Here is a 27,764-nt window from a genome sequence, read left to right on the forward strand (position 1 = left end):
CCCCATTTCTCCTTAGGGTAGTTCATGTATTATATATTGTGGGCAAGGCTTATAGAGTTGGAAGCTACTCTCATGTATAATGTTAAAAAAAAGAGAGAGACTTTCTTCAGAAAGCCACCTTCTTGTAGAATAGTCTAAAAAAAATAAGGGTTAGGAAGTAAAATATCTAATAAACCTTAAAATGCAAAATGGCAAATACCTTATGAAACTCAACTATAAGAAAATTTTGAGACAAAGCTAATATTTTCTCTTCTTGCACAGCATCCAAATTATAAATGGACTCTTCACAACTTTGTGATGATGAAGGAGAATCTAGACGAACATGGAGCAGTTGAATCAATTAAAGTGCAAGTTTGTAACTACTCCAGATGTTCAGTTAATAAGATCATGCCTAATCTAGTGCCTTTAGTCCTTGAAAGTTCCATTAAGCTGTCAGAAAACTTCGTCATTGTGTGTGTTTTTGTACAAAAGATGGAAGAGAATAAAAAATAAAAGAGAATGGGGGAAAAGGGTAGATGCAAAATGTCAAGAATGATATGGCTTGAAAAGGAGTTGTGGATTAAAGGTAAGAAGCACATCTAGAAGGTTATGTTTTTTAATACCCTGAGGTTTAAAAACCTGATTTAAAAGCAAAAATTCAAGTATCCATAATCATAATTTAAGTCCTTCAGTTTTTGAGGAAATAGATCGCAGATGAAAAAAGGTTTAGTGGCTATCTCTAGAAAATTTAAATATTGGTGTGCACTTCAGGTAGGCAGGGAGATGAAACAGTCTTCTTATGTGGCTGACATTTAATTTTTTTCTCTTCCATCCTTTCCACAATAATCTCCTCAAAACCTTAGATAAATTCAGCAAGTTGTCAAGAGGATACAAAATTAACCAAATCCACTCTACATCCAGGCCTGCACTCCTGAAGAACACTACCGCTTCCACTTGGGCAGGCTCTGTAGGCCCTCACAAGAAGGCCTCCCGCACACCTGCCAGTGGCCCAGCACTGGACCTACCTGCTCTCTCATTTTTCTCAGTCCTTCAGAGACAAGTCAGAGACAAGTGTCAGAGACACAAAAAGATCCTTTTTCTGGCAGATGACAGAAGAAATACAGTAAGAACAAAGGCTAGCATCCCAGGTCATATTACCATGTCTTTTCCAACCAACCCTGACTGAAGAATCAGAGGAAGCTGAGAAATAAGTCATAAGCCATGAGTGCTGGTGTTTAAACTACAGTGACAGAAGAATACCGGGCTGCAGTTCAACTTGTTTGGGCTTCACTTGGGATAAAATCTGCTTTGGCAAGGGGCATTTACTGGGAAAAGGTCAGCAAATTGCAGTAGCAGATATTCTAGATTCAGAGTTGATGCAAAATTCCATTGTTTTAATTTATCATGTGCATGTCTGCAATCAACACCCTGCTGTAATTGAATGATCAACTTGCTATATACTATCTACACACTGTACCACTGCAGTCTCCATTCCAGCTGTCCAGACACTCTGTCACTCCCGTCACTTTGCGCTGCCTGTGTCTTCAGCATCCCATGCTGCACTTCTGCATGCAGTGTGCCCTGGCCATGCAGTTATTCCATCTGGAACGCCCATCTTCCTCCTCCTGCCACAGAAATCTGACTTGTCCTTCAGTGCCCCCCACCTGGGCCAGTCCTGCTTCCCTGTGCTTCTTCAGCTCTCTGACCTCCCCTCTGCCACTGACGTCTCCTGCTTCCAGGCTTCCCTCTGCTCCAGCACACGTGTGGGCAGATGGGTCACCTGTGTACCTGTGCTGTAAGCTACTTGACTGAGGCCTTACGCTGAGTTCCAACCTGTGTCTTCTGTGGCTGTCAAGGCCAGGTCTACAGATAGCATGTGTCAGCCTAGTGTCTGCCTAATATGTGAAGAAAGAAAGGAAAGGTCGTGTTTGGCCACCTCTTTCAGAGTAGAGTTATTATTATCATCATTAAAATATTGTTTCCTAGCGACCTTTGGATTTTCGTTCCACTTTTCAAAACAATGCAAATGAAGTAAAAACATACACATGGTGAACAAAAGAACAGCTACAAATTGAAGTTAAATAAAATTAAAAAGAACGAGTAGTCCTTTGTGACAGCGTCCTATTCAGTAACAATTTGATTTCTGAGCCTTCCTTCCATAAAAGTGGCATTTGAAAGATGCTTCCGGTGATCATCTTTTAAATCACTTTCTTTCACATTTCAAACATATGTGTCATGTTGAGTGCATATTTTCTGAAATTAAATATGGGAATATTTTTCATGGAATGAATTTTTTTGTACTTAAATGCTTCCGATATGGTGACCTTATTCTAGATTTCCAAGAGTTTTCATGGGCAAATGTGATGGAGAGTAGATCTCGTACCCTCACTGAGTAAGTTATCAGCAACCTCACTGGTGAGATTCAGGTAGCAAAAATATATGCAATACTTCATTAAACCTAAATTTCTGATAAATGGTAATTTTAGAGCACTGTATGTCCCATGCAATATTTGGAATATGCTTACATTAGAAATTATTCAGTGACACCTAAGCATTTAGCTCCATGTGTTGATTTTACCTAGCAACCTCCTCTTCCTCTCCCAACCTTGTATTTCTAATGACTCCCATGAACGTTCTTTATACACACTTGGAACTTTTGGAAGTTAAAATAGTCTAAGAGAGAGCTTTAAAAATTATATTAAATCTCCATGGGAGTAAAGTGCAGTTTGCACATGAAAGAATAAACTAAATTTTAAGATTTTTTTTCCTGTCCACTATTTTTTTTAAATTTTATTTATGTATGTGTGTGTGTGTGTGTGTGTGTGTGTGTGTGTGTGCGCGCGCGTGTGTGTGGCCAGCTCAGCCCACCAGGGGGCGGGGCGGGCTGGCATGTGGTGCTGGGGGATTGAACCGCAGTCCCTGTGCTTTGGCAAGCTTGTTCTAAGTAGGTGCTTTAGACCACTGAACCATCTCACCAGCCCCTCCTGTCCACTATTGTCAACAGCTTATACACTATATTTCTTATGAACTTTGCATGATACTTCCTCTCTCACATTTCAAAACAGAAATAAATGAACCATAATTCAAAGAGTTCTTGAAACAGCGGTGTTCAGTTCCTTCTCTCTTAACGCTCTTTGCATCTGACTGGGCATGTTTCTTTTTTACCTGGTTTGGCTAATTTCAGGTAAGTGCAGGTAAGACCCTTTCTTCCCACTAGAGGACTCTCCACAAGATAGAAGCCCTCTCCGGGAAATCTTCACTATGTTCTTGCTCTGCTATCACACCTAAAAATGACTGGTATATTATTTGTTTTATTAGTAAAATCTACATGAGCTTAGTGTTATTTGGTTTTTAAATAAAGGTTGGGGTACTATAAAGAACAAAAGCAGAGCCTGCTAACATCTCTGCAAATATTGAAATATGGTTGGATATGCAACCCTCCTCAGTTCCTCACCCTCCTTACCAAGTACTGCGTCCCTGCTGTGATGCTGGTACTGGAAACTAAGGAAACTGACAGTGTTCCTTGCTCGCTGTGTCCCGCCGAGCTGCCTTCAGCTGCCCAGCATGTTCTCACATCTGCTGAGGACCGTTTCGCCTTCTTCACAGAGACAATGGCAATCATCCAGCACTCTGCTTTGCTTTCCTGCCTCCTTGCACTCTGTCTGTTTGGTGGTTTGGTATTTCTTGGACAGAATCTATGTCTATCACTAACATAGCCCTGAATTCCCTACTGGCATCCAGATCACACACAGAAGCAGTGATAGGGGGCCGGGGAGATGGCTTGGTGGAATAAGCACTTCCCTGGCCAGCACAAGGGCCTGAGTTCAATCCCTGGTTCCACCAGGAAAAAAAAAAAAGAAGCAGTGATAAATTTTTTGGAAGCATTTTGGTATGGTAATTTTCTCTGAGGCAGAGAAATTCAGCCCAACTTCAGGAGTCCAGAAAAGAAGTCTGTTTTCCATTCTGTATTACTGACATCAGGAATAATTTTCTCTGTACATAGAATGGCTTACATATGACTCGCTAGGAACTAAGAAACAGGACTTCCTCTTTGGGAGAACTGGCAAGTTTGAAAATCCCAGACTTTAAGCACTGGAGAACATTAAAATGCAAGAGTAGCTAGAGTTAGACTGTGTTACCAACTACACTCCAGGTTCTGCATCTGTTATCACAGCAAGTATGACTCCCGGGGTGTGGGACTCAGAATAGGTGAGGCACAAACGGGAGAAGGGTTGAGTGTGGGGTGGTGCCAGCACAGGGGAGCTCTGCAGCCCTGGAGCCCTTGTGGGTACTAGGGAGGCAGATGAGGAGAAAGTGTTGCAGGGAAACCTTCCCTTGGCCAGCATTTGGGCGCTAACTAGCCACAGTCCACACTAGGGTGCTCACTGCTGGGGCAGAGAGAAAACATACCAGATGCTTAATAAGCCAAGAGCGGTTAATTTCTTTTTAGTTTAAATTCATTTTACTTCAGATTCCTACTTGTCCAAACTTCCTATCCCCAATCATAAAACTCGGCAGCTGGAAAAGAAAGCAGAATAGCACTAGATTGTCTAATTGCAGCACTCAGACTGAGAAGTGTGCTCATTTGGCTTTGCAGCCTCACGCAACAGAAGGCCTGGCCGGCTCCAAGTCTCCTTTTTCGGAGTACCAGAAGCAAACTTCCCGCAGTGGTTTAAGCTTCCTTTAATCGTTCCAGGGCAGTGAAACTTAAATTTCCATCACGTACTAATCCTACAATTCCAGTCCTACCTGTAACTAGTAAGTTTCACATACCATATTGTTTATTTAACATTTTTATATTCCTAGGAACACCTGTATTATTTAGTTGATATTTTATTGACATAACCTGAAAGCATATTTCAAATGGTAACTTTGTATTATTGTTTAAATGGAAACAATATCACTTTTCATAGATAGGAAGTAAATAGGAAGTAACCCTAAAAATAACATTATTTTGCTCTCAGGTAACTTTAATTTTAGCTAGAAATGGCTGCATAATAAAGCATCAGTCCAACTCTTGTTTTTCTTTTTTCTTTGTCAAACAGGAATAGCAACAAATTGACGGAGTTGTAAATGGCAAAGTACCAATCTAAGACTTATTTTTTGACATAAGCAAGAAGACTGAATTTGAACTGATAATACATTTCCCTCATGGGATTCAACACTTTCAAAGGCCATGTGACACTTCAGTCCTTCTCTGTAAGGTGCCGTTCATCAATACCATTTGTGGAGGCAACAGTGGTATAGGCTGTAGTGCATTAACAGAATATGTAATTGAATCTAAGAAGGATTGTTGATAGACTCTCTGATTCATAGAATTCCACTTGGGATTGTTATGAAGCATGAACAATAGATTTGTTATCCTTTATAGCCCTTATAAATCTTACTGGATTATTCTTCCAAGTAAAAATTGCTTGTACAAATAGCTTGTACAAGGATTAAAACATAGTCAACATTTACTTACATTTTAGCTTAAGTCATTTAACCTCTAATTTGGATTTTGCTTCTCTATTTTCCTTGTCCATAAGGATCATATGTTCTAGACTAAATGCAATCATGTGATAATATCTCACTTTAAAGATCTTCCAAAGTATATACACATACTATAATTCTGAGTTTTCTTTGGATATTTTTCTGTTCAGCATTTATTCTTGTGTACTAATGACCACCATCAACATTTCCATTTTATATGTACGCCCCATGGCAGTTGGGGCAGCTCTGTGCATGGCTAACATCTTCACATATCCTATTGTCCTTTGGAAACCAAGTTTTGTAGTATTGCTGCCTTTTACAAGAAGCCAGAGGAATGAGCAGCTACTAACATTCTCAGTATTATTTAACAACAAAAACAAAACATAACCCCTAAACTCTCCTTTCCCTTGCTGTGGGGAGGGATGGGTGGGAATAAACCAGATCTAAAAATAAACTGGATTTTCTTTCTTATTTATATGTAATTACAGCCCCTTTGTAACTACACATTACCGCCTCAATAGTTATTGGATGAATAAATGTATTCTTTAAATATGGCAAAACCAGGAAAAAAGTAGTCAGGGCTGCATCTAATTTATCAGCCTGGTGATTAAAGGGTTGGAGCATGAGGGTCCAGACATCTAGGGGCCCAGAGATAACGCAGAAGAGTTGGCTGTGTTTTTCCTAATGAATCCTGGGCTTGAAAGATATCAGGCAATTTTAAAGAAAAGCAGCAAGGACAAGAGACATTAGACAAGGCTAGTAGGGTAATGAAGGTCAAGGCCAGTTACTGAGAGAGAAAATTACTCCATTGTCTATGATAACGGTTCTTCTGCACACATTGCAGATCGTCCTCATGCTTTGTTAGTGACTATATAATACAGCAGTATCTGAGCTCTGCTCATGGTAGAAGGAAAAGAGCCTTGGACTATTCCACAGAGGGATGGGGGCTTGAGTCTATTATTTTGAAATGGGGAGGCTAAGAACAATGGTAGCAGAAGGAGGTTAGACTGTAAGGTGAGGACAGTGCTTTGACAGAATGTGAGGGACACACAGGATTAAATCAAGACAAAAGACATAGCAAGGAAAAGAAAAAAACAGGCAAGCAAACATACTCTGGAAGTGCAGAATTATTGCAAGGATGACGTGTGACAAAGCAACCCAGTGGCAGTCAGCAGATCTGCAGAGCAGAGCAGAGCAGAGCAGAGCAGAGCAGAGCAGAGCAGAGCAGATCTGTTGAGCTTAGTTTGTGCTCCGGCTCTTTTTCAGTGGCCAAAATGGAAAGGGCACTGGACACTTGATTCCTTCTCAACTAGCTGGTCAGCAGACACATATTCTGCTTAGTAGGGAAATGGGCAGTATTTTAGAAACAATTCCAGAGTATATTTAGCTCTCAAAGCCAGAGCACACAAATGTCACATTCCCATGAGAGGACTGACCCAGCAAGGACAGCACCCACCAGAAGCCCGCAAAGCCTGCAGAACTCCTGCATCTCAGAAGATGCACACACACGGATGTGACATCATTAAGGAATCAACGGTAGGGGAGGAAAGAACCAAGGGGGTCACGGATTGATTCAAGTTAAGGGCCGCACAATGAGCCAGAAAGGGAAAGAGACTTTCCCAACAGAAGAGCACCATTGCCAAGTCATACCACACAGTGCTTCGCCAGACAAAAGTTGGAAATAAATCATGAACAGTAAACAGAAAATAATTTACAGCAAAATGGAAATCAAAATCATGGTAAAGGGAACATTGAGCTATGTCATTTTTAACAAATTTCTGCATCACACCTCATTGACATTGCCCCATCACACATATGATCAATGGTCAGAAATCAAGCTCCACGTTGACAGGGCAAGGCAAGGAGAGCACAAAAACAGTGAGCATGTTAAACACCCATGCGGTCACCTCTGCCACCATTGTTTGACAATGTGTAGACTGCTTCCAGTGCTGGCAGTGTGCATCATAAGACCCAGGAGAATGCACACTGCTGAATTTTAAAACAATCTGTCGAAGTGTTAATTGGACTCTTTGAGAACCGCCTTCCTTAGGGAAGTTAGCAATTGGAGAAAATCCACACCACCCTTCTCAGCGAAGTGAGAAGAAAGCGACTGCAACCAACAGACAGAAATTTGGTTACACATATAACGCTTTCCTGGAAGGACTGTTCCAGAAAATCATAGTGGGCAGAGACAAAGTGATTTTTACTGAGTTGTCTCTTCTTGACAATAGAGCCAAGACCAACTGAACCATCTTGGGTACAGAACCACACGCCACAAACAAGGGCACATGCCGGGGCTTGGGGCTGGCCAGGCGGCTTGCCCCTCATTGTGTGCTTTCTCAGTTTTGTAATAGAGAGGTTGGCTTAAAGAGGCTGAGGAGAATAACATGCCCTGCTACCTAAAATAGATCTGCGGCAGGGCATACTAAGCAAAGGAATTCTATAGAGGAATAATAACATCAATGCAGGGGCCATGCTCGAGAACAAGATAAAAGCAGCAAATCTTTACACTGAGGAACTGGAAGTAGGGCGGCAGAGTGCAGAGCTGTCAGAGGGAGAGAAGAAAGAAAAACGAGAGGATGAAAATTTAACATAAGCATCTGCCCAGAAAATATCCTCCTAAAGTAAAGATGGAAATATAGAGGCAAAGAATTCTGGGAGAGGGCATGACAGAGACTGTCTTCCAAGGGTCATGGAGGCTGCGCTGCCCTCAAAACTGAAACCCCAGCTTAGATGGAACTCTTGAAAACATATAGAAGTAAACAATTCTGAATGGGGGGAAACAGCTCAGGGACATAACTGGGCTTTTCAGCCTCTGATTTACAAGCCTGTTTTTTGGACAAGTAAAGGCCTCTTTGGTTGCAGCTGCAACTGAAGTAGGATGTGTTACCAGAAGCAGCAAATGGCAAGAAAAGAGATGACATTTCCTGTCTGTAGTCAAGCAAAGAAAGCAAAGGAAAATTTGGGACAGTTCACAGTGGAGGCCCTTTCATTTAGTGTGGCTTCCTTTCCATTTTAAATGCATAGCAATTCTGCTTGATTAAATAACATATTTTTGTTTCAGCTGCTGGCCTCTAAGGGCAATTACAGTAGTCTGCGGACCACAGCTCTTCAAATCCTGCGCCATGTTAGACAGAGAAATGTTTCCAGTCAGAGAAGTCCTGATCCTGATATTTTTTAACTCACTGATTAATGGGCTTTTACCCCAAAGCCTGCACGGCACTCCAGCACATTACGGTGGGAGACAAGGTGCAAAGCCCCGAGCACGAGACTCGGAAGAGTGGAAAGGGATCTCAGGACTGCGCATCCGCTTAGGCCAAGCCACACGCCTTCGAGGGGCGAGAGGCTCAGAGGACGTGCTATTTGTTTTGTGTGGTTTCCCCCTGGTCAGGGAGTAATTTAGGATCAAGATCAAGCCTTGCACAAAATTGAGTTGCAGTCTTTTCTGAGAAGTGTCCAATCACATCCCACAGCAGGATACCTAAATGCTAATGGGGTTCAACTGGAAGCAGCCACACAGTCCTCTTTACTGTCCCCTCCCTCTCCCCCCAAGGAAGAGGCATGTCCAAGGCCTTACCCTTCTTGTCTTGGTGATTATGGGAAGACACTGCCCCCAAAGGGTCTGTGTTGTCAGGTGAATCGAGCAGATCCTTCCAGTCCAGCATTTCTCCCCTAGACTCATACCCCTCCTGAGCCGCCGAATCTGACGTGGTGGTGCTGGGCAAGAGGGAACTGGCGTGCCCTGTTTTCATCACAAATACAGTTAGGGGAAACATCACTGAGAGACCCACATTCTCTTTGCTCAGAGGCCAGGAGGTGGGACACTCATGCTGGCCATCAGGCCATGAGCACAGGGTCCTAGCAATGACAAGGCTCATGGGTGGCAGGGAACATGATGTGTGCAGCCAAAGGCACAGTCAGTCAGGTGATGAAGAGCCAGGTCCTCTGTCATCAGCCACTGGCTGAGTAAGACCTGGGAATCACTTAATCCCTCCCTCTGTGGACACAATGGGAACAGACACTTCCCTGTGTGGGGAAGATAACATCTCCTAATGGTCGAAGCACCTAGCACAGCCTAACCCTTCCTAAGTGCACAATAACAGCTATCCTTCTCTGCACCTCTTGGTAGCATCAGCTACCTCAACCTCACAGGCACTCCCTCTTGTGAGAGCTCCTGCTTGCCAAAGAGAGTTGCACTCGCCACTTTCACACTGGACCTGAGACTTACTTTAAGTGATACACAGTGTTATGACTGTGCTGTGCACCTCAAGAGGAGTTACAAGACACTGTTTTTGAGGTCTCACGGACTGATGTGAGCCACAGGAGAACCTGCCACAAGAATGGTGAGGCTGGGAGCCAGGGCAGCTGCTGTGGACAGACACTTCCTGCTAGCATGCTGAAAGGCTCACCCTCTTATTTCACAAGATGAAGTGCAGACTGTCTCAGGCACTGTGGTCTAAGATGACACAATGATTTAAAGGAGCCCTACTACCTATCCTCTTCAGTTGAGAGAAAATATAACCTCTCTGTGAGTTCCAAGTGCATTTGGCATATTAAATCTTCTTACCTATAGCAACCTCTTGAATAATTTTTTAAAAAATATCAGGACAGCTACTGTGTATGTAGAAAAAGTATCTTTGGTAGAAAGTGGGACAGATACACAATAACTCTCAATTTCCAGCCTTAGGGTGTCATTACTACATACATGATAAATAAAATGCCCCTGAAAGATAGGGAATGCACAATTCTTGGAAGTTGGATTTGCAAAAGCTTCCCCACTGCAAATAATAGACAACATATTTAAAAATAGCTTTTTTATCTCAAAATTTTGCTTAGCAGGGAAAAGCAAGCCAAGTGACTCATCTAAGTTAAGATAGTCACCTCTCTGGGAACACCACACTTAAATGCCACCACAAAGCTTTGGTAACATTAAAGAAGTCCCTTTCTAGGTAGAACTGGTGTGGCTTCTATAGCTTCAAACATCCGCTTTGTTGCAAACAATCTGCTTCACAACCCACTGCTAAAAATATGTGCACTTAAGACTCAAGGAATGCTTGATTTTAGACCCCTTCTTTCTGTATTTCTGAGTTTCACATCTCATTTCATGACACCGATAAGAGGACAGGGGCAGGGAAATGAGTCTACGAGGTGGACATAAAGGATTTTCTTATCTCCTCCTTGCCTACATTAAAGTCTAAAATATAAAATCTATTTTTCACTCATAAATGGAAGAGTGCTGTAATGAAATATATGGTCAGAGAACTCAGAACCCTGCATAAGCAATTATAAATAGCTTTTAGGGAGTTAGGGAAAGGGAGCAAGAAAAAAAAATTTCCCTTCAAGTAGCAAGATTTTTTTTTTACCTGAAATGATATGCATTTTGAGCACTTTCAGTTTAACTGTGTTCAAGGGGCAATTTTATGGTAATGCCATAAGTATGGTTTAGGGAAAACATTCCTTAATATGGTAATCTAAGGGAAATATATGCCTAAGGGACACATTCTCTGTAGAAAGATTTCTTGGACCATATGCTGCAAATACATGGAAAACTCATTGGTAATGGAAAGCTATGGCTATGAGAAGAAATTAATGTGGACCAGATGGTACTTAGGTAGGAAAATGTTTTATACAAATGCGAAAAATCAGCCTCTTCCTATTGCTGAAGTGTTAGTCTAATACCTACCACGTCTCTGTTTTCTATATGTAAATCTAGAGAAACCATGCATCTGCCTTATTCAAAAGGAAAAATACATAAGAGCAACGTGAGGTTTGTAATCTTTAAACTTCTGTTTTAGGATACTGGAACATGTGGGAGTAGAGAACCAAACAGAACCACCACAGGAAAACACCAGTAAGCAGCAGTCCTTAGCATGAAAGCAAGATCTATATTATTTTTTTTGTGACTGGCTCAGCCCACCCTGGGGGCTGCTCTGGCATGGCATGTGGTGCCAGGGATTGAACCGCAGTCCCTGAATGCTTGCCTAAGCTTGCCTAAGCAGGCACTTTAGACCTCTGAGTTATCTTGTCGGCCCAAGATGTATATTATTATTTCCTTTCTAAACTTAAAAGGTTATAAGGAAATCACCTGTATTCCTTCTTCTAACTTGATTTTAGAGGGTCTTACATTGCTTAAGAGCGTGTCATATGGCTACAAAAACAGGCCATCATTTGAGGACATAGTATATTCGGTCAATATATTTGCAACTTATGACTGAAATTATGTCTTGTTAATGCAAAAGAAAGGTTAATTTTAATCAATGAGGTTTATGCTATATTATAATTAAAAATATGAAGACATAAATAATACTCAGAATGTTAATTTTAGAGGCACAAATGTTGGTGCATGCTTGTAGTCCCAGCATTCTGGGAGGCTGAGGCAGGAGGATGGCAAGTTTGAGCTCAGCTTCGCCAACTTAGTGAGACCTTGCTTCAAATAATGATATTAAAAAAGTGGTGTATAGCTCAGGGAGAAAGCTCTGGCTCAATTCCCAGCACCTGGTACCATACACACACATGAGAAAAGGTTTACTGCATTGTATAGTTTCTCTATATCTACAAGTCATTGTGATTCTAGAGGTTAGAGAGCTTCCAGGATACTCAAAAGTATTAACAATGATTATAGCCAGTTAAATATACAAGAGAGATACCAAATACAGAGAAAAAGAGAGAAGGAAAATAATCAGGGTCCAATTCACTAAAAAAGGGTTTTGACATATATAATTGATGTTGCACCGAGTTTTTGCCTGCAGGAAGTTTGCCTGATTTATTGAAGTAATCCCCTTTCCTAAAGTGGGTCACTCAGGTTCTGTAGTTTGTTCCATGGACACGCACTTAGGCCGTGTGAGGAAACAACACATGTGCACTTCAGCCTTTGAGCTTGGCTTCCTCATCCATATTAATGCTTCTGAAAGCAACAGTTCGATCCTTTCTTCGATGCTACAAAGATAGCATCTTGCTCCCTGCCTGGCACAGAGCAGGCCCTCGGCAGCTATCATCAGATGAATACATTCAATCTCTTCTGAGTTTATGAGTCCAAAACAGATCTCTTCTAATTGGTTTTAGATACAAAGAAACTTCCTATATTTTTTAACTACTGTCTGAATCATCACTCATCTTAATGGTCAATTAATCAGTTACCTACTTTACAAGGAAAATCTCAACTCTTTAGTTTCATTACAAAAATTATAGGTCAAAAGCTGAGGACCAATGGACATTGTCTGCTATAGTATTGATGTGGACAAATTGATAAGTACTTTTCCTTTGAAAAGGAAAAGAGAGATGCATTGCTTGGAGAATGTTGTTGTTGTTTTTTCGTAAAAAACATCCTGTGGCTTTATTGTTATATGTATCTGAGAAATTGCCTAGCAGTTAAAATTGGTATTAGTATAATTGATGAATGCTGACAAGGTTGCTGGTTCGATTAGTTTCAAGATTTCTTGACATCCAATAAAGATTATTCAGTAATAGGAAATGACTGCAAAGGAAGGCCCTGGGGAAGAGCACGTGCCCAGTGGGTTTTCTTCCTGAAGGCCAAGGCTGAGCAGGATGATGTCTGCCTTCTGAGCAACTCTCATCTGGTCTTTGCAGGGCAGCATCCCAGTAGCTGGGAGAAAAGTGGCCGGCCGTGGTAGGCGTTTCTGCTCCACCTGGCCTCCTTTCTCAAGATGGTGCGTCAGGAGAGATGAGACGATTTTCCATATTGTGCGGCTCCAAGGATAACACGATCTTTGAGGTTTCAGAGAGGGTTTTATGTGTGCTAATCGGAACACAGTGAAAGTCTCCCCAGAGCTGCTGAACACATTTGTAGCTGTCTTGGACTGCTTCTTTGGATCCAAATGTACTCTCTTTTCATTTCTTTTCTTTTCCTTTCTCTTCTTTTCTTTAAATTTCCCCTTCTTTTCTTGCCTACTCCTATATTTAAGGACTATGGTGTAACTATTTGTTGCATAACTTAAATACACAAACTATAAATGGCTAAAGTCATAGTCCCCATTAAAATATGAATGGTTAAATTTGCCACCACACAGATGTTTTTTATATTGCTTTTAAAGATAACACATCAATAGTTTACCTGAATAAATATTCAAGGGTGCTTTCAGAAATATAAATGGAATAGCTACATCTCAACTTTTCATACAAAGAGTTCAGAATATTCTGTTTATGGATGGAGCAGTTTTGTTTGATAAAGTGCTCATATATTTCAGACCAGGACAACAGATAAATCCTGTTTGCACATCATTTCCACTGTGTCACTCTTCCTTGTATACATTTGGAAGAGCTCTCACCGAAAATATATTTAAATCTTCATACTAGTTCTGAGCTTAAATTTCAATGGCCAATTTCACACTGTATTTAAAAGATTTGCCTAATAGGAACCTGGGGTCCATAACCTGTGAAGATTTTCCCCTGTGGATGGTACTGTCTTAAGAGCCCAGATTCCTGGGCATAGTATTCTCTATCAGCTGAGGAGCTATAGTAGACCAGTTATAAGCAATATTCTTTTTATCTTGGATATACTTATGTCCAAAAGCAGTTTTTTCTCCCTCAAGAGCTCATTAAATATATTCACCAAATTCCTGAAGGTTGGCATATTTTGTATTATATAGATTAAAAATTTAGGACTCAGTCTCCCACATCAAGTGTCTCACATAAGCAGAGTGATTTTTTGAAGCATTGTGAAATCTATAAATAATTTTAGTGAATTGGGGCCCTGAAGTAACAAAGAAGCTGGTTCATGATATTTAGGAATGAAAACTACAAACTATAGCAGCATGAGTGACTTTAAGAATTAAAAATAAATATATACATATAATCAATAAACTGACCATACACTGTGTTGTAAGACATTTCATGATCTGGTAGTGGAGTTGAAATGTCTATAAAAAAATAATGAGGATAAGAAATTAATTAAAAAGAAACCTAAAGTTTGAAAATACTCAAGAGGATTAGTGCAATAGGATTTCTAGGATAGATTTCCACTGATATTAAATTAGGACAGTAATATCTTCCTTACCATTCAGTGCCACGAAGGAATCTGAAAGACAAAAGGAGGAGGATGTTACTTAATGTTCCACACTCTGCTCAGTGTGACTCACATCATAAGTGGGAAAGCGCTAATCGGAGCTATGCCAACATACAGCCCCCAGTAGTGAGTGAGGGCTATTGAAGTCCTGCTTATAAACTCAGATGCTTTCTTCTCAGCCCTATTTCACACCTTCGTCTCTTGCCCAACAAGTGAGTTTTTTCAAAGTAACTGCCCATAGGCAGGGAAAAGCCAAGAGTTAGCAGAGGAAATGGCTACCATGATTATATGCGATTCTGAGAAGCCAAGCCCTGCTTTACAGTGAGGGGCACGTAAGTGGGTAAAATAAGTGGTGTCTGGGACACATGTGCAAAGAAAGAACTTTTCTTTATATCTTCTTCTCTTGTTTTATTCTCATGATCATGCTGGAAGGAACTGCCCAGTAACACAATGTTCTGAACTCAGTAGGGGTTTTAGTTTGGAAATTAAAACAAAATAAAAAGTAATAAATAAACCCATGCACTTACTAGGCAACATGCATATGGAGATGTGCGTGGTGTGTATCTGAATCAGGCTACCATTCATGCAACATGTTGCTTATCCTCTACCAGTTGCTCATTATGAGCTCTTCATTTCTACATAAAGTCCTGCTAAAGCACCATTATGTACCAATAACCTCAGTGCCATCTGGAAGTCCAGGTGTGGAAAAACAAAGTGCTGCTCCACCAGGAGCATGGGAGAGCAGGCTCTCCTAAGGAAGGCAGGGAAGGACTGGAGCTGCCTTACCTCCCATTCTTGGCAAGTATGCCCAGTGTTAGGCAGAAGAGAGACAATGGCTGGGGACACACTGGACGGCAGAGAGGCTTTTGGTGGCCTGACTGCAGAGATGACTTAGGAACGAGGAGTGAGTCATTGGGATGGGACCCGAGTCTCCCTCTGCTAAGTACAGGCCCCACTGCCTGAGAACAGATATGGGGTTTTGAGGCTATTGATACAGTGTATGATTTATATGCATAGTAATAACCATTTTCACATTCTTCTATTTTCTGATTCAATCCAAAATCATATCCCCAGGTTCTTAGACCATTAGCCCATCAAACACACAAAGAAAATGGTTCACTAAAGTTAAGTAGTTGTGAACATACACAAACACATATATATATATATATATATATATATATATATATATATACAAAAACAATCACACACACAGAAGTTATTTCCCTGCAAGCGAAGCAATAAGGCAACAGAAAGATTAAGGCCCAATTATTAAACTTCCAAATGTTTCCCTGATACAGCTGAATGTATACACTTATGTGACAGGAATTTCAGTGGTAACACTGTCTCTTACACTAAGCTTTAGCTTGCAAGTTTTCCACGTGAAGACAAACTAAGATTTTTTGTAATATATAGTTTTTTGTAAACAAAGTATACAGAGAAGTGATTTTGAAGATAAGGCCACCTGTAGCCATTTTTACTTCATTGTATTTGGTTTCTAAAAAAAGCATAAGGTCAGAAGTTGAGTGACATCCTTATGAGATGGTCGCAAAGATGATTTCTGTTGTGCATGTTTCAAAGTACTGCTCATTCAGTACTTACGCCTCAAAGGCTTAGTTACTTTCATAATTTACACAGCAGATTCAATTATGAGAAATCATATAGTTTTACTCCATAAAAGCTACTTTTTGGAGCCATCTTGATTGCAAACTTCTTGAAATTCACATGCAACATTTAAAAAATCACACAATTCATGTATTTTGCAAGAGTATGATATTATGCTTTTAATTAGCATTAATACAAAGTTTTCAAGAAACTATTCATATTAATCAGGTCATAAGATATTTGGGTAGAGTTTTGACCAGGATCTTTGTATAAAGTTCTAACTAAACTGCTACCACTTAATTACATTTAAAGTAAATTCAAAGTTTACCATTTTAGGTTAGTTCCTATCACTGTGTACTCACAGGTTATTTCTAAAAACTATTTTTAAAAAATAATTACTTTCATTAGTCAACATGTTCAAGTATAAAACAGCCCTACTCAATTAAAAAGCTATAGTACAATGATCAATCTTTTATTATTTGCCTAAAAATTACAGTGAAGCAGGACATTAAAAGAAGCCAAGCTGTCATTTTGTAGTAGAACTGCAGACATAGCTTACTGCTTTGCTATAATTAATATTCTGTAGAGTGAATTTGTTCCACAGCATTAAAATAATGAAATAGGTGCAGCATTTACAGCAACAGCATGGACAGCATTCGGTCTCACACACTGCTCTTTCCTTGATGCTGTGAAGATGATTTCTGTTATTTTAAGCCTGTTTTTTAAATTTTTTTATTTTTATTTATTTTTGATGGAACCAGGGATTGAACTTAGGTCCTTGCACTTGCCACTGAGCCATCTTCCCGGCCCTGATTTCTGTTATTTATGTACATCTTGATGTCAGCCACACTTGGTCTGACATGGAGGATAATGTTTCTAGACCATTTGATAAAAACATCTTTACTCAAAGACAAACATGGATAAAAAGCTCTACTTACTGTGACAGTCTCCCAGGCCATCTGTATTGCCACGCTCTATGTCCTGCTCAAAAGTCAGTCTTTAAAAAAAGGAAAGACAGGAACACAATAATGTGAGTCATTACTCAGGCGTGAGTCTGAAGTTTTACTAATGACAATAACATTGTCTGCTAAATGGATGGCAGGTGCAAAAACTGTAGGTTATGGCTTGGGTATTTCTCTCAGAAGTTTACAGAAATGAATCTTAAAGGAAAATCCATGAGTTAAGCAGTTGATTCTGATCTAAACAGGGAGTTAAATAAATAATTTGTGGCTTATTTATATTTCTTTAAAAAGCTCTGATTCCCTTAGCATGTCCTAAATATCTCCGAAGATTAAATGTTAAAACTTATTCCTCATTCTGAGCAATATAGAAGCCTGGAAATTAAAACTAGTGCTTTTCCTCTCTACTATGTCTTTCACTCCTACTCCTACTCACTTTCTACTTCTTTGTTGAGAAAAGACTCAGCTAACCAGGCGTTCTAAGGTATAAATGGGTGGCAGATCCCGGGGTGCACTGTGCTGAGACCGTGCTGGTCCTGTGCTCACTGACCGCTCCAGCCGAGTCAGCAGGGGCATCGGCACATCGTCTTCCACAGGCCCATTGTTCTTTCAGCTCCACAAGGGTCACAGATGGGCCATACAAGTCTTGTAACATTAACAAAACCAATTTCCATAATACCTAGTTTGATTTTCTTTTTTTTAAAGGCAAATACGCTGGAATTATCCCAAGGAATTCTGCCCTTCTTTGAGGGAACTTGGTGTTTATTTTCATAACATAATTGACATTTCCATTTGGCGGTGGTTTTCAGAGTTTATTGGTGAGCTACATAAAATTGTTTTGAAAGTTATATCCTAATCTAATATTCTACCATGTTTAGTGCCTAATGTCTTTTACTACATTAAAAATAAAATTCAGTGCCAAATGGTAAAGGTGTCTAGTGTTGATAAAAGCCAGTATTCACCCAGCCCTAATGCCCACTCTCCAAGCAGATTTCCACAGGTTTTGAGCAATGCCAGTGTCACTAAAATATGTAAGTAGACCTTAGAGCAACTGTCGTGGAGTTCTGATGTTGGTTTAAATATCATGTACAAAGAATCATGCTATCTTTGTTCACACATTGAATACCTCACTGTGCTTTGTGATCCTTTTGCCTTCTCCCCAAGGTGTCCCATGAAAAGACACAAAGCTCACACTAGCTTGTGTCAACGAAGCTGCTTCCAAAGCTGTTCTAATACTGTATAGTGGGTCAACTCTGTGCTATTAGTTCAGTTTCCAGGTCAGACTTCACAGTTAGCATTAGCTGTTCATGAGAATTCTTGCCCTCAAGTCCTGCAGGTGGTAGCCTTCAGCTGTGCTTTCTATCTGTTCATCTACTATTCTAAAACAGAGAAGGAGGAGCAGTGCCATGGGAAAATGGTTCCGTTTTGCCTTCGGATGCGCAAAGGCTTGAGGGATGGCCTGGTTGAAGGGAGGGCCTGTGCGGTCACATGGCACCTCACTTGAGCTGCTGAAACCTGTCAGGAGACACGCTTCAGATATTTTTCCAAACATTTCGGGTATCACACCCATTAAAGTAGAAACATAAAATGAAATCTCTTAGCCAATACTTTCTAAGCACTTAAACCTGGGGTAAAAATTTTAAACACCAAAATCAGAAGCGTGGTAGACTGGACTGCTTTAGCTGGCCCACTGGCGAACTGCCAAGAATCGACTGACTTCCTAACAAGTAATAGGGTCAACTGTTCTTGGGTGCAGAGAAAGCTTTATTGGATGTACACACCATGTCTGCAGCATAAATGCTCGGCTTAACAAATGCCCTGCAATTTCTTCTCAGCCCAGTCAATTAGAAGAGTGAGCTCGGCTGCAGCAGGACGGGCCACAGACTGCTCACTAATCTAATTGGTATCCCATTGCTCCCAATCTCTGCTCTTCTCGCGGTGTGATGATCAAGCAGGAACCTTCTTGTCCCTCTCTCCAGGGAATACTTTGAAGCCCACTGTGTTTTCCATCTGTGTTTTTTAATCAGACTGAGGGTGATTATTCATTTGGAAATCTGCCCCATGTGATACTGTGGATTGCTATGCAATGAGGGAAGGGAAGGGCAACACCAGCAGTTCCCTCATTCGCATTTCCTCCCAGAAGGCTGAGCGGTGGAGTCTTGTGTAAGCACAGCTACTCCCCCATCTAGAAAGCACATCTAGCCAGAGGCCACTTTACTCACCCCCACATCTGGGACTCCTTACCTGCTGCTGGATGACAGATGGGCACAGGTACCTGCTTCCTTTACCCACCCACAGTATGGGTCTCTGGAGGCGATACAGGTTCTGCAGGAAGAAATGACCATGAGCTATGTAGGAGTTCCTTGTAACCACTGTGGAATCTGTAATTGCTGGTGTGGCAAAATACATACTTTTTACATTTCCCATGTCGTTCACACCGGCCGAGGGGAACCTTTATCACACAGGTAGAGAAAGCAACATACAGAGAGCTGCTTGCTCTATCCAGCTGCATGCCCATAATCCTCTTGTCCTCTACTCCATCATAGCTGCACCTAGTGTTACAAGGCAGGATAATATCATTGATAGATGCTCTGGGGTCTATTTTGCTTGTCACTCCCCTCACATTCACTTCCCACTTGTAAGATGATCTCAATCTGATCTAACTAAAGACGAAGTGGATCCTTTTCCATGCATGCACGCGTGCGCACGCGCACACACACACACACACACACACACACACACAGCCCAGCATGATGGTGCATGCCTGTAATCCTAGCACTCTATGAAACCCAAGGCAGGCAGATCACAAGTTTGAGCCCATCCTGCATGACTTAGTAATATCCTACCTCAAAATAAAGTAAAAGGATTGGAGGTAGCTCAGAGCCAACATCTTGGGTTATCACAAACAAAACAAGGAATCTATGTGTATTATTGACACCAAAATTAATTCTTTTTATGTTAAAAGTTTTATAAGTGGTAAGAAAAGTTGCCCTTTTATTCTTAAAACACATGTAACTTAAGCTTGCCATCCTTTTCTTTGAATGAGTGGGTTTTAATACCACAACAATGATTGAGTTAAGAGCCAATATTCCACTTACTTTTCTGGGTTGTAAACACTCATCTCCTCCAGGAAAAGGCTGTCGTTCAGGAGTCCACTGTTTCCTATCTTTGCCAAGAACTTCAAGATGATTCCTTTTTCTGATCCCAGGAAAACCACAGTGTGATTCTGATGTGGCCCAGCAGCAGTGTCCACAGCAATTTTGGTCAGGCGGTATCTATAATAACAGGACCGCATTTGCTTTAAATCTCTTTTAAAGTGTTCTCTTTTCTACTTCAAACAATTATGATACAGATTTCTAGTAATAATCTCAGGAAGAGTATAAGCATATAAATAATGGTCTGAAGCTATCCTGATCCTGCTTTTTCCATATGCGAAGCATTAGCATAGCTCCAAAGGGGAGGAAGGAGGTAAGCTTGTGGCGAGGCCAAGCTCCATGGGAAGTAGAGAGTCTTAACCATCCCAAGCCACACAGCAACCACCCTCTCCATGAGCCATAAGGAAAGACTGATGTTTCCATGGAGTGATAGGATGAAAAAGTGGGCTCACTTAGCATTCCTTTTACCATTGAGAGGAAAAGTGATGACTACCATTCACCTTTCTTTACACTTCCTCTGAAAAGCAAAGCCTTCATCAACAAGCTGCTGTACTAGATAGCTTTCCAGTTTAAGCTCAGAGGCCCAGGGAATTCTGAACTTGGAAGGGGAATGGTACTACTCTTAAATGTAAGTAAGGGTTTGCAAGTCAAGCTAGATCCTATGGAAATCCATGCATAGACATAAATCCCACTGGGTGTCCTCCTTTTCTGCAATCCCTTGGTCATTCAACTTTCCATAGATACTGTACTTTAATATTTTTAATGAAGTAACAGTGTAAAATGCTGATAAAGTCAGTTAACATTTTGTTTGACTACTACAACTGAATGGTGCATGGGAAAGGCTATTGTATAGTTTGAAAATATCTTTAAAAAATGCTAGGATTGCCTGGAAAGTGCAAGGGCCTGAGTTCTATTCCTGGTTCCATAAAAACAACAAAAAGCAAGGAAGAATACTTAATATGGTTATAGTTCTCTAATTAGCCATTCCTTCTGTGGCCACCAATTCAGATAAGCTATAGTGTAGTATGAACACTTCATGCTGTCCTACTTTTACAAATGTGATAACAAGGCTGTTTGGCAGCTAACAATCCAGGGACCACACTCAGGTGAGATCCTCAGCATGTTTTATAGTCCTATCCAACCAAAAGGGTGCTATGTTTACGCACTAATTCTCCTTTACTAGACTTCTATTTTGCACAGATTGCATGTAATATGGTAACCCGGAAGGAAACGTCATTCTTTCCTCAAATTGCTGGCCTGTGTACAACTACCTTGAAAATACTGGAACTTCTCTCACTAGGAATATGGCTATGGAGATCTGGTGGCACCCACCCAACCTGCCAGCCTTTCATAGCTGAATCAATTCCCAGAACAGCAGAAGATGTTTGTGGCATTTCAAAGCACAATCTACCACTATATTCTACGAGAATGAGGCAAAGCCAAGGAAATCCGTTCAGGACCTGGTTGGCTCGGTACCCACCTAACCATCGTCCGCAGGAACCAAGGTCTGTTGATGATGGCAGGCACTGCCTCGTCCATGAGCGGATGCGTCTTGATGAAGTTGAGAGTATCATCAGGAAACTCATTGGAGGTTGCATATTTTTCTAAGGAGGATGAGCCAGCACAACAGCCTGGTCTACAAGTGAAATAAAATTCTTTGAATGAACTGCTTCCCTAAGCATCTGGCATGGAGGAGAATGACTGCAGGCTGAGAAGAGGAAGTTGAACAATGCAGAATACCACCAAAGTGCAATATGCTGAGATTTCCTCTTGGCCACCTCCTCATGTAAAGAAGTCTCAGCCAGTAAAGTTCAGCTTCATCTCAAGCACCTGGCTTCCTTCCAGAAGCACGGACAAGCCCCAGTAAACAGGCATGGAGCTTGAAACAAGTGAAGGAGCATGTGGCGTGTGCATTATCTCCGAGTGGCTCTACTTACTGAACCACCCTCCTAGGTGTTAAGGCATTTGCTCTGCAAAGGCAGAGAGCATATTTTTTCACAAGTGTCAAAAATAAAGATACTCAAACAGTCACCAGGGTACACACCAGCAAGACTCAAAGTAACTACCTCTCATTAAGTGGGATGCAGAATATTTGGGTTCACTTTTTATGATTGTTTTAGTTTTATGTGATTTTGGTATGAACACTCATTCATTATTCAGAAGACTCTGCTTAGAAATGTCAATTCCTATAACTGAAAAAATGACATTAAAAACTCATTTTCATAAGGAACTCTATGGCAGCAGGAGTTAAGGGTTGTCCCAGAAAACTCAGGTCTGGGTAATAGCAAAGCAAGTATCTGGATGCATGCTGGCGCAGGAGACAAGCGTGGCCCTCAAAGCACTGGCATGTGGTATCTTCCTGCAGCCCTCTTCTGTTGCAGGGCACTACCCTGTCAGCCCTGTGACAGTGTCCCTGTGTCTGCAAGGACAGGCAGGCAAGCAAACCACTGCTACAGGGAGAAAAATCGCTTCCCAGTGTGGGTCCTGTGATGACTAGAGGACATTGTCTTACACACCAAGGAGAGAACATCACATGCCTGTCCCCTAAAACCTGGCCCTTCTGACCTCACTCTCCCTCTCCCTCCCATTATCCAGAAGGCAGTTATCAATCACAGGGGGGACAGAGAGAATCTATCTGAGGCTGTTGGGGTCAGCTTCTGTACTGTGTTTGTTCTCCATGAACCGCAGAGAGTGAACATGCATAATTCAAGCCGCCAAGATGGATGCCGGTTGAGCTTTTCTTTGGAGTATAGTGTGTCATAGTTCTAACTTAGTTTAATGAAGGGCATTGGTAGATATTTGAATGAGCCTATTCTGGATAGAATTAGCCATTTCAGTAAGAGTATTTAAAGGGCCAAGAAACCTCTTGAGTTATTTCTGGACCACAGGCTTTCATGCAAGAAATTCTAGGGTGCTCTACCTTGAATACGGACTCAAAACTGGCCAAAACATAGGAATCCAGAGATGTCCTAATGTCTGCAATATCCACTAGACTCAATTTGTTCTTAGCCACATTTGCACTCAGCTCTAATCCAGCTTGGTCATAACATTTAGGGAAGTTGGAAAGAGCAACAGAAACAATTACTCTAGCTATGAAAAGTTGTACAGTGTGCTCTCCTCTTTGGGCCTCCATTTCCCCACTACTGACAACAGAGTTAATATCAGGTTGCTCCTTCACTCTGTCCATACACTGGATGAAACACACGTATGAGGTTAAGTAAGCAAAAGACTGGACAGTCACTGTGCTGTGTGTATTACAGATAGCTCTAGATTTTGATTAAGGGGATGAAGGGAACTGAACCAGATGGTTCTTGTACTATTATATTATCTTCCCAGCTATTGTGGAGGTCAGTGATGTGCATTTCCACAGAATGCACACTGTCAAAGGAGTAAGTTTCATTTCTTTTCTAGAAGTTGAAAGTAGCCAAGTGAGTATTTGCATGTACCTGGGCTTAGGGACTCGTTCATCTGGAACCGGTGTCCAGGTGGAATCTGGAGACTTCTGTTCCTTGAATCTCCCAGTAAAAACATTGGCAATGTCCAGCATGTCATAAGCACAGACTGCAGATCCTGGGATGCTGCAATGTGACATTTCACAGTGTTATGTGACCATTATGCATACAGTTTGGACAACATACTTCCAAGAAATTTTCTTATTCCAGGTAATTGTAAACTTCATACCCTGAACACTACAAATGAAGGAATCTTAATGCATAAAGAAAATGTTTTGTTCAACCAAATATAAATCCACAAGCTTAAAGAATGGGGCAGCTACTGGAAACTCAAAGACAGAAAAATCCTGTCATGTTTCCATTGCTTCTGAAACCACTTTTGTTCATAAAGGAACAATTGTTGATCTGATAACAGACATTTTGTAAATTCCTTGATATTCATTACCAGCCAATAGTCCAAAGAGAGATGTTTGCAGAATATTCTGCATCATTAATGTGGGCAAAAATTTGAAAGAAAAGGACCCCATTTTCTACATATTACCTATTTGAATTTGGTTTTTTACACTAAGTTCTCAGGATATAAGAATCCTGAAGTGGGGGATTGATAAGGGAAGTAGAAGTGGGGGATTGATAAGGGACATCCATACATATTTTAGATCAGTCCCTATACCTTTAAATTTTTACTTCATGTTTATTTGCAAAAGACTAAATAATTTAAGTGCCTAAAGCACTAGCACTTTGCAAATAAAGTACTCTATCAAGTGCTAAATAATAATGACAGTAATCTTCACATATAATTGCATCTTTGCTTTGCAGTTCTGGAAGGACTTAGGCATTTATTTTTTCATCAGTGGTAGAAAGACATAAATTATTCATTCATCCGGGTATACTGTTTATGTTTGAACCCATACATGCCTTTGACCATGGGTGCTACCTGATTTTGACCAAATAAATTCACTGGTAGGTAGTGGCTGGTCATGAGTCTTGACCAGGCTCTGAGGTAGTAGAACACTACCCAGAAGGGCACGATGCGTGGAGACACAGCAGCTCTGCAGGGCAGGAACATCGGTCAGGCAGGGGGAAATTTAGCCTTGATTTTGCAAATGTTCTGAATCAGTGATTGGGGCAAATTTATGCCATCTTTAATTTGATAATGCAATTATTGAAGCATTACTAATAAAGCAAGAAACAGAGGATTAAAAAGTTTACTTTAAATGAAGTGGCAGGGCAGATTTTAAAGTACAGTTTATATGAGTATGTATTTTTCACAGAATGTTGTTTATAAGACAATCACCCCCATTTGCGCTGGAATCTCAGAACTTAGCATTATTTTGTTAATTTTGTTAGATTCTGTTCACTTCTTCCTTTCCTAAATGTAGCAAGTTTACATACTTACCTTATGTATTAGGAAAAATCAGATAAATATTGCCTGAGCAATTACATGATACGCGTCGTAATAACTAAAGATATCCTAAGGTTCTGTAATCGTCCTAAGACTAGAAGCACTTTTGAAGTCTATTTTTCTTCTTTTTCTCCCTTCTGCATTCTTTCCCTTCTCTTCATCTTTCCTTCATTCATTTTCCCCCTTTTTGTTCATCAACACGTATTTATGAAATCCCTAATCTATAGGAGTAAGTGCTCCATAAATACGAGTCCTGCGTTTCTTTGGGCACCAGTTCAGTGAGGAGGCAAACACAAAGCCAACCCCAACAACTCGCAGGTAACCTGCTAAGGGCGGTGCACAGAAGAGAGCAGCACCGGCTGGGAGAGGGGGCTGAGCTGAGGCGTTGGTGAGGCAGTGGTGCGTGCGCAGCGCAGGCACTTTCCGGGACAGGCTGTGTGGCTGAGCAGGACAGGGCAGGTAGCGCAGGAGGGAGGGCAGCCACATCACAAGGAGACTGGAGAACCACACCGAGGAGCTGTGGCTTTCCTCAGAGCAAAGAGGGGTGCCTCAAAAATCGGAAACCATCTGCTATAGCCCAGTTGAATGTGTGCAGAGTGGGGAAGGTGAAGTAGGGTGAAGTCAGAGGGATTAAACCCAGAGCCAGAATGTAATTTACAGATTAAAATTGATACGTACAATTTTAGGCTGAAAATTAAATAACTAATTTTTTATTTTACTGAACAATTATGATTTCTCAGATGTATAAGCATCCCCGTGATACTCAGGGGATATCACTTAATGACCACTTAAGAAAATACTTTAAATTAAATATCTATAACACACAGAGATTCACTGAGTTTTTAAATTAAAAAAAATCTGAATTTTCAAAATACTATGAAAACCCCTCAAATTAAAAGCAGTGTGTTCTTAAATTCCACTAGCTCCTGTATTGCTATGTACCAAGATAATATGCTTGGTACTGAGGCTATTTCTTAGAAACTACTTAAAATACTTTGTGTGGAATATCTGTCATACACAAGAACCCATGCTTTAAATGTACCAATATAGTATACTTTCATAAAATCTGAGATAGGTGAGTTCTATCATGTGTACAAAAAAGCCTGCATATTTTAAAATATCTTTTCCATCTTCAAGTATGAAAATCCCTACAGATGGCTAAAGCTTACCTAAATCTAACAGAATGCATCTGGCTGCAGTATAGGCTCATATTTTCATTTATCTCCATTAGGAAATGCTTGACTCTTACCCTCCATGTAATTCAGGAATGTGAGTTCATCCTTCTGCTTGCTGTGCTCTGAGCTCTACCCAATTCCTGAGCATTTCTTTTTAAATACTATCCTCTAATCTCTTCATTTTTTCTGTTAAGTAGGCAATCACCAAATTCCTAAATGTCTTTCTAAAAGGTATAATCCAAGGCAAAACAGTATATTCTATAGGAAGATATTCCCTATGGAACACAGAAAGTTTTGCACAGAAAGGAAAATACGGTTCATTTGGATTCCCCAATCCTGTCTGGCAGCATGATCATTTTCACACAACAGTGCCAGGGCTAGACCCTTGTTGGCTTAATAGAAAGCTGACTGCCAGGCAGGGCCACTAACACTTTCCTTTTATTCTGTAATCTTTATACATTTTCACTGCCTGGGAGTGATTATAGTGTGCCATTTTATTGTCTGACAAGTCTTAGCTTACCAAACACAAAAACAGGAGTGAATTGGCTGACACTCAGTGTTCCCAGTACAAGGCCTTATGACTAATAAAGCCTGCCTAGAGCTCTCCAGAGACAGTGGTGCTGAGGTTCGGATCTGGGCCATGACCCAATTTGTTGACTGCGGTCACCGGAAGTCAATTTCTTGAACACGGCAAGAAGCAGAATCCCTGGCTACGATGCTCATAGATTCATCACTGCAGCACTGTAATACATCCCCAGTGCTTTTGCTTCAAAACGTACTCTCAGCAATGGAAATCCTACAAGTCTAATGGAATCTTAGGTGACCTCAGGAAGAGACAGGGGAAACTTTCATGAATCCCGACCTGCCTCCTCCATTACTGACTAGCCACCTGACCAGGGCACAGAACATCTTGAGCTCGGTCTTCAAGTGTTTAAAGAGGACAGTACCATTTAGTTTCCTGGGTTACCGGAGAAATGTATGAATAGCGCATAAAAAGCGTATGTCAGCCATATATAGAATATGTTGTTGTAATTAATGTGCTCCTCTGAAACTGTACTTTAATAATGCTCTAAATTCTGATTAATTCACAGCTGAAAACTAAGTGTAAAGTGCTTCAAGTTACAGCAATTTTCAGTCAGTTGCAAATATCGTGTATTAGGAGAGAAGCCCCCTGGGAAAAGAAAGCCAGAAAGAACCAATTAGGTCAACATTACCGGGGCATGGGTACCTGTTATAAGGCGTGGAAAAGGTTGCCAGGACAACATCACGGCCATTAATACGGATCACGTCTGTAACTGCCTGGAGGATATTGAAATAAAAATGAGAGTCTCCGGGAACTGAGCAGTTCAGGCGAGCCTTCAGGAAGGATGTCCACTGCTTCTCCAGGACTCTTTGAGATCCCCCCATGTCATTCTTACAGACCTGAGCCACTCTAGGGAAGACGACCTGCAGAGGAGAGACAGGGAAAGGAAGAGGCAGTCATTTTGCGAGAAGATCTTGGTAGAACTTGCCTTTTCCTTGACAACATAAACAGAACAACGAGGTG

General features: G+C 41.0%; 1 protein-coding gene across 5 annotated transcripts in view; it reads right to left on the bottom strand.

Annotated features, from left to right (window-relative positions):
• Window positions 1-27,764, bottom strand: part of Sema6a (semaphorin 6A) — a 129,297-nt gene that overhangs the window by 14,056 nt on the left and 87,477 nt on the right. For 3 of the 5 annotated variants that reach the window (XM_023700548.1, XM_004640597.3, XM_023700550.1), the window contains 10 exons: window positions 27,447-27,664; window positions 23,636-23,767; window positions 21,670-21,825; window positions 20,133-20,309; window positions 19,446-19,586; window positions 19,279-19,359; window positions 17,014-17,072; window positions 14,465-14,485; window positions 14,277-14,327; window positions 9,029-9,193 (listed from right to left, as the gene is read on the bottom strand). In XM_023700548.1, coding sequence (XP_023556316.1) covers window positions 9,029-9,193; window positions 14,277-14,327; window positions 14,465-14,485; window positions 17,014-17,072; window positions 19,279-19,359; window positions 19,446-19,586; window positions 20,133-20,309; window positions 21,670-21,825; window positions 23,636-23,767; window positions 27,447-27,664 — 1,201 coding nt within the window. The remainder of the gene's footprint in view (window positions 1-9,028; window positions 9,194-14,276; window positions 14,328-14,464; window positions 14,486-17,013; window positions 17,073-19,278; window positions 19,360-19,445; window positions 19,587-20,132; window positions 20,310-21,669; window positions 21,826-23,635; window positions 23,768-27,446; window positions 27,665-27,764) is intronic. The other 2 variants (XM_004640598.3, XM_023700549.1) reach the window with 2 other exon arrangements.

The sequence above is a fragment of the Octodon degus genome, unplaced genomic scaffold (genome assembly GCF_000260255.1).
Source record: "Octodon degus isolate 3935 unplaced genomic scaffold, OctDeg1.0 scaffold00124, whole genome shotgun sequence".
Taxonomy (NCBI): Eukaryota; Metazoa; Chordata; class Mammalia; order Rodentia; family Octodontidae; genus Octodon; species Octodon degus.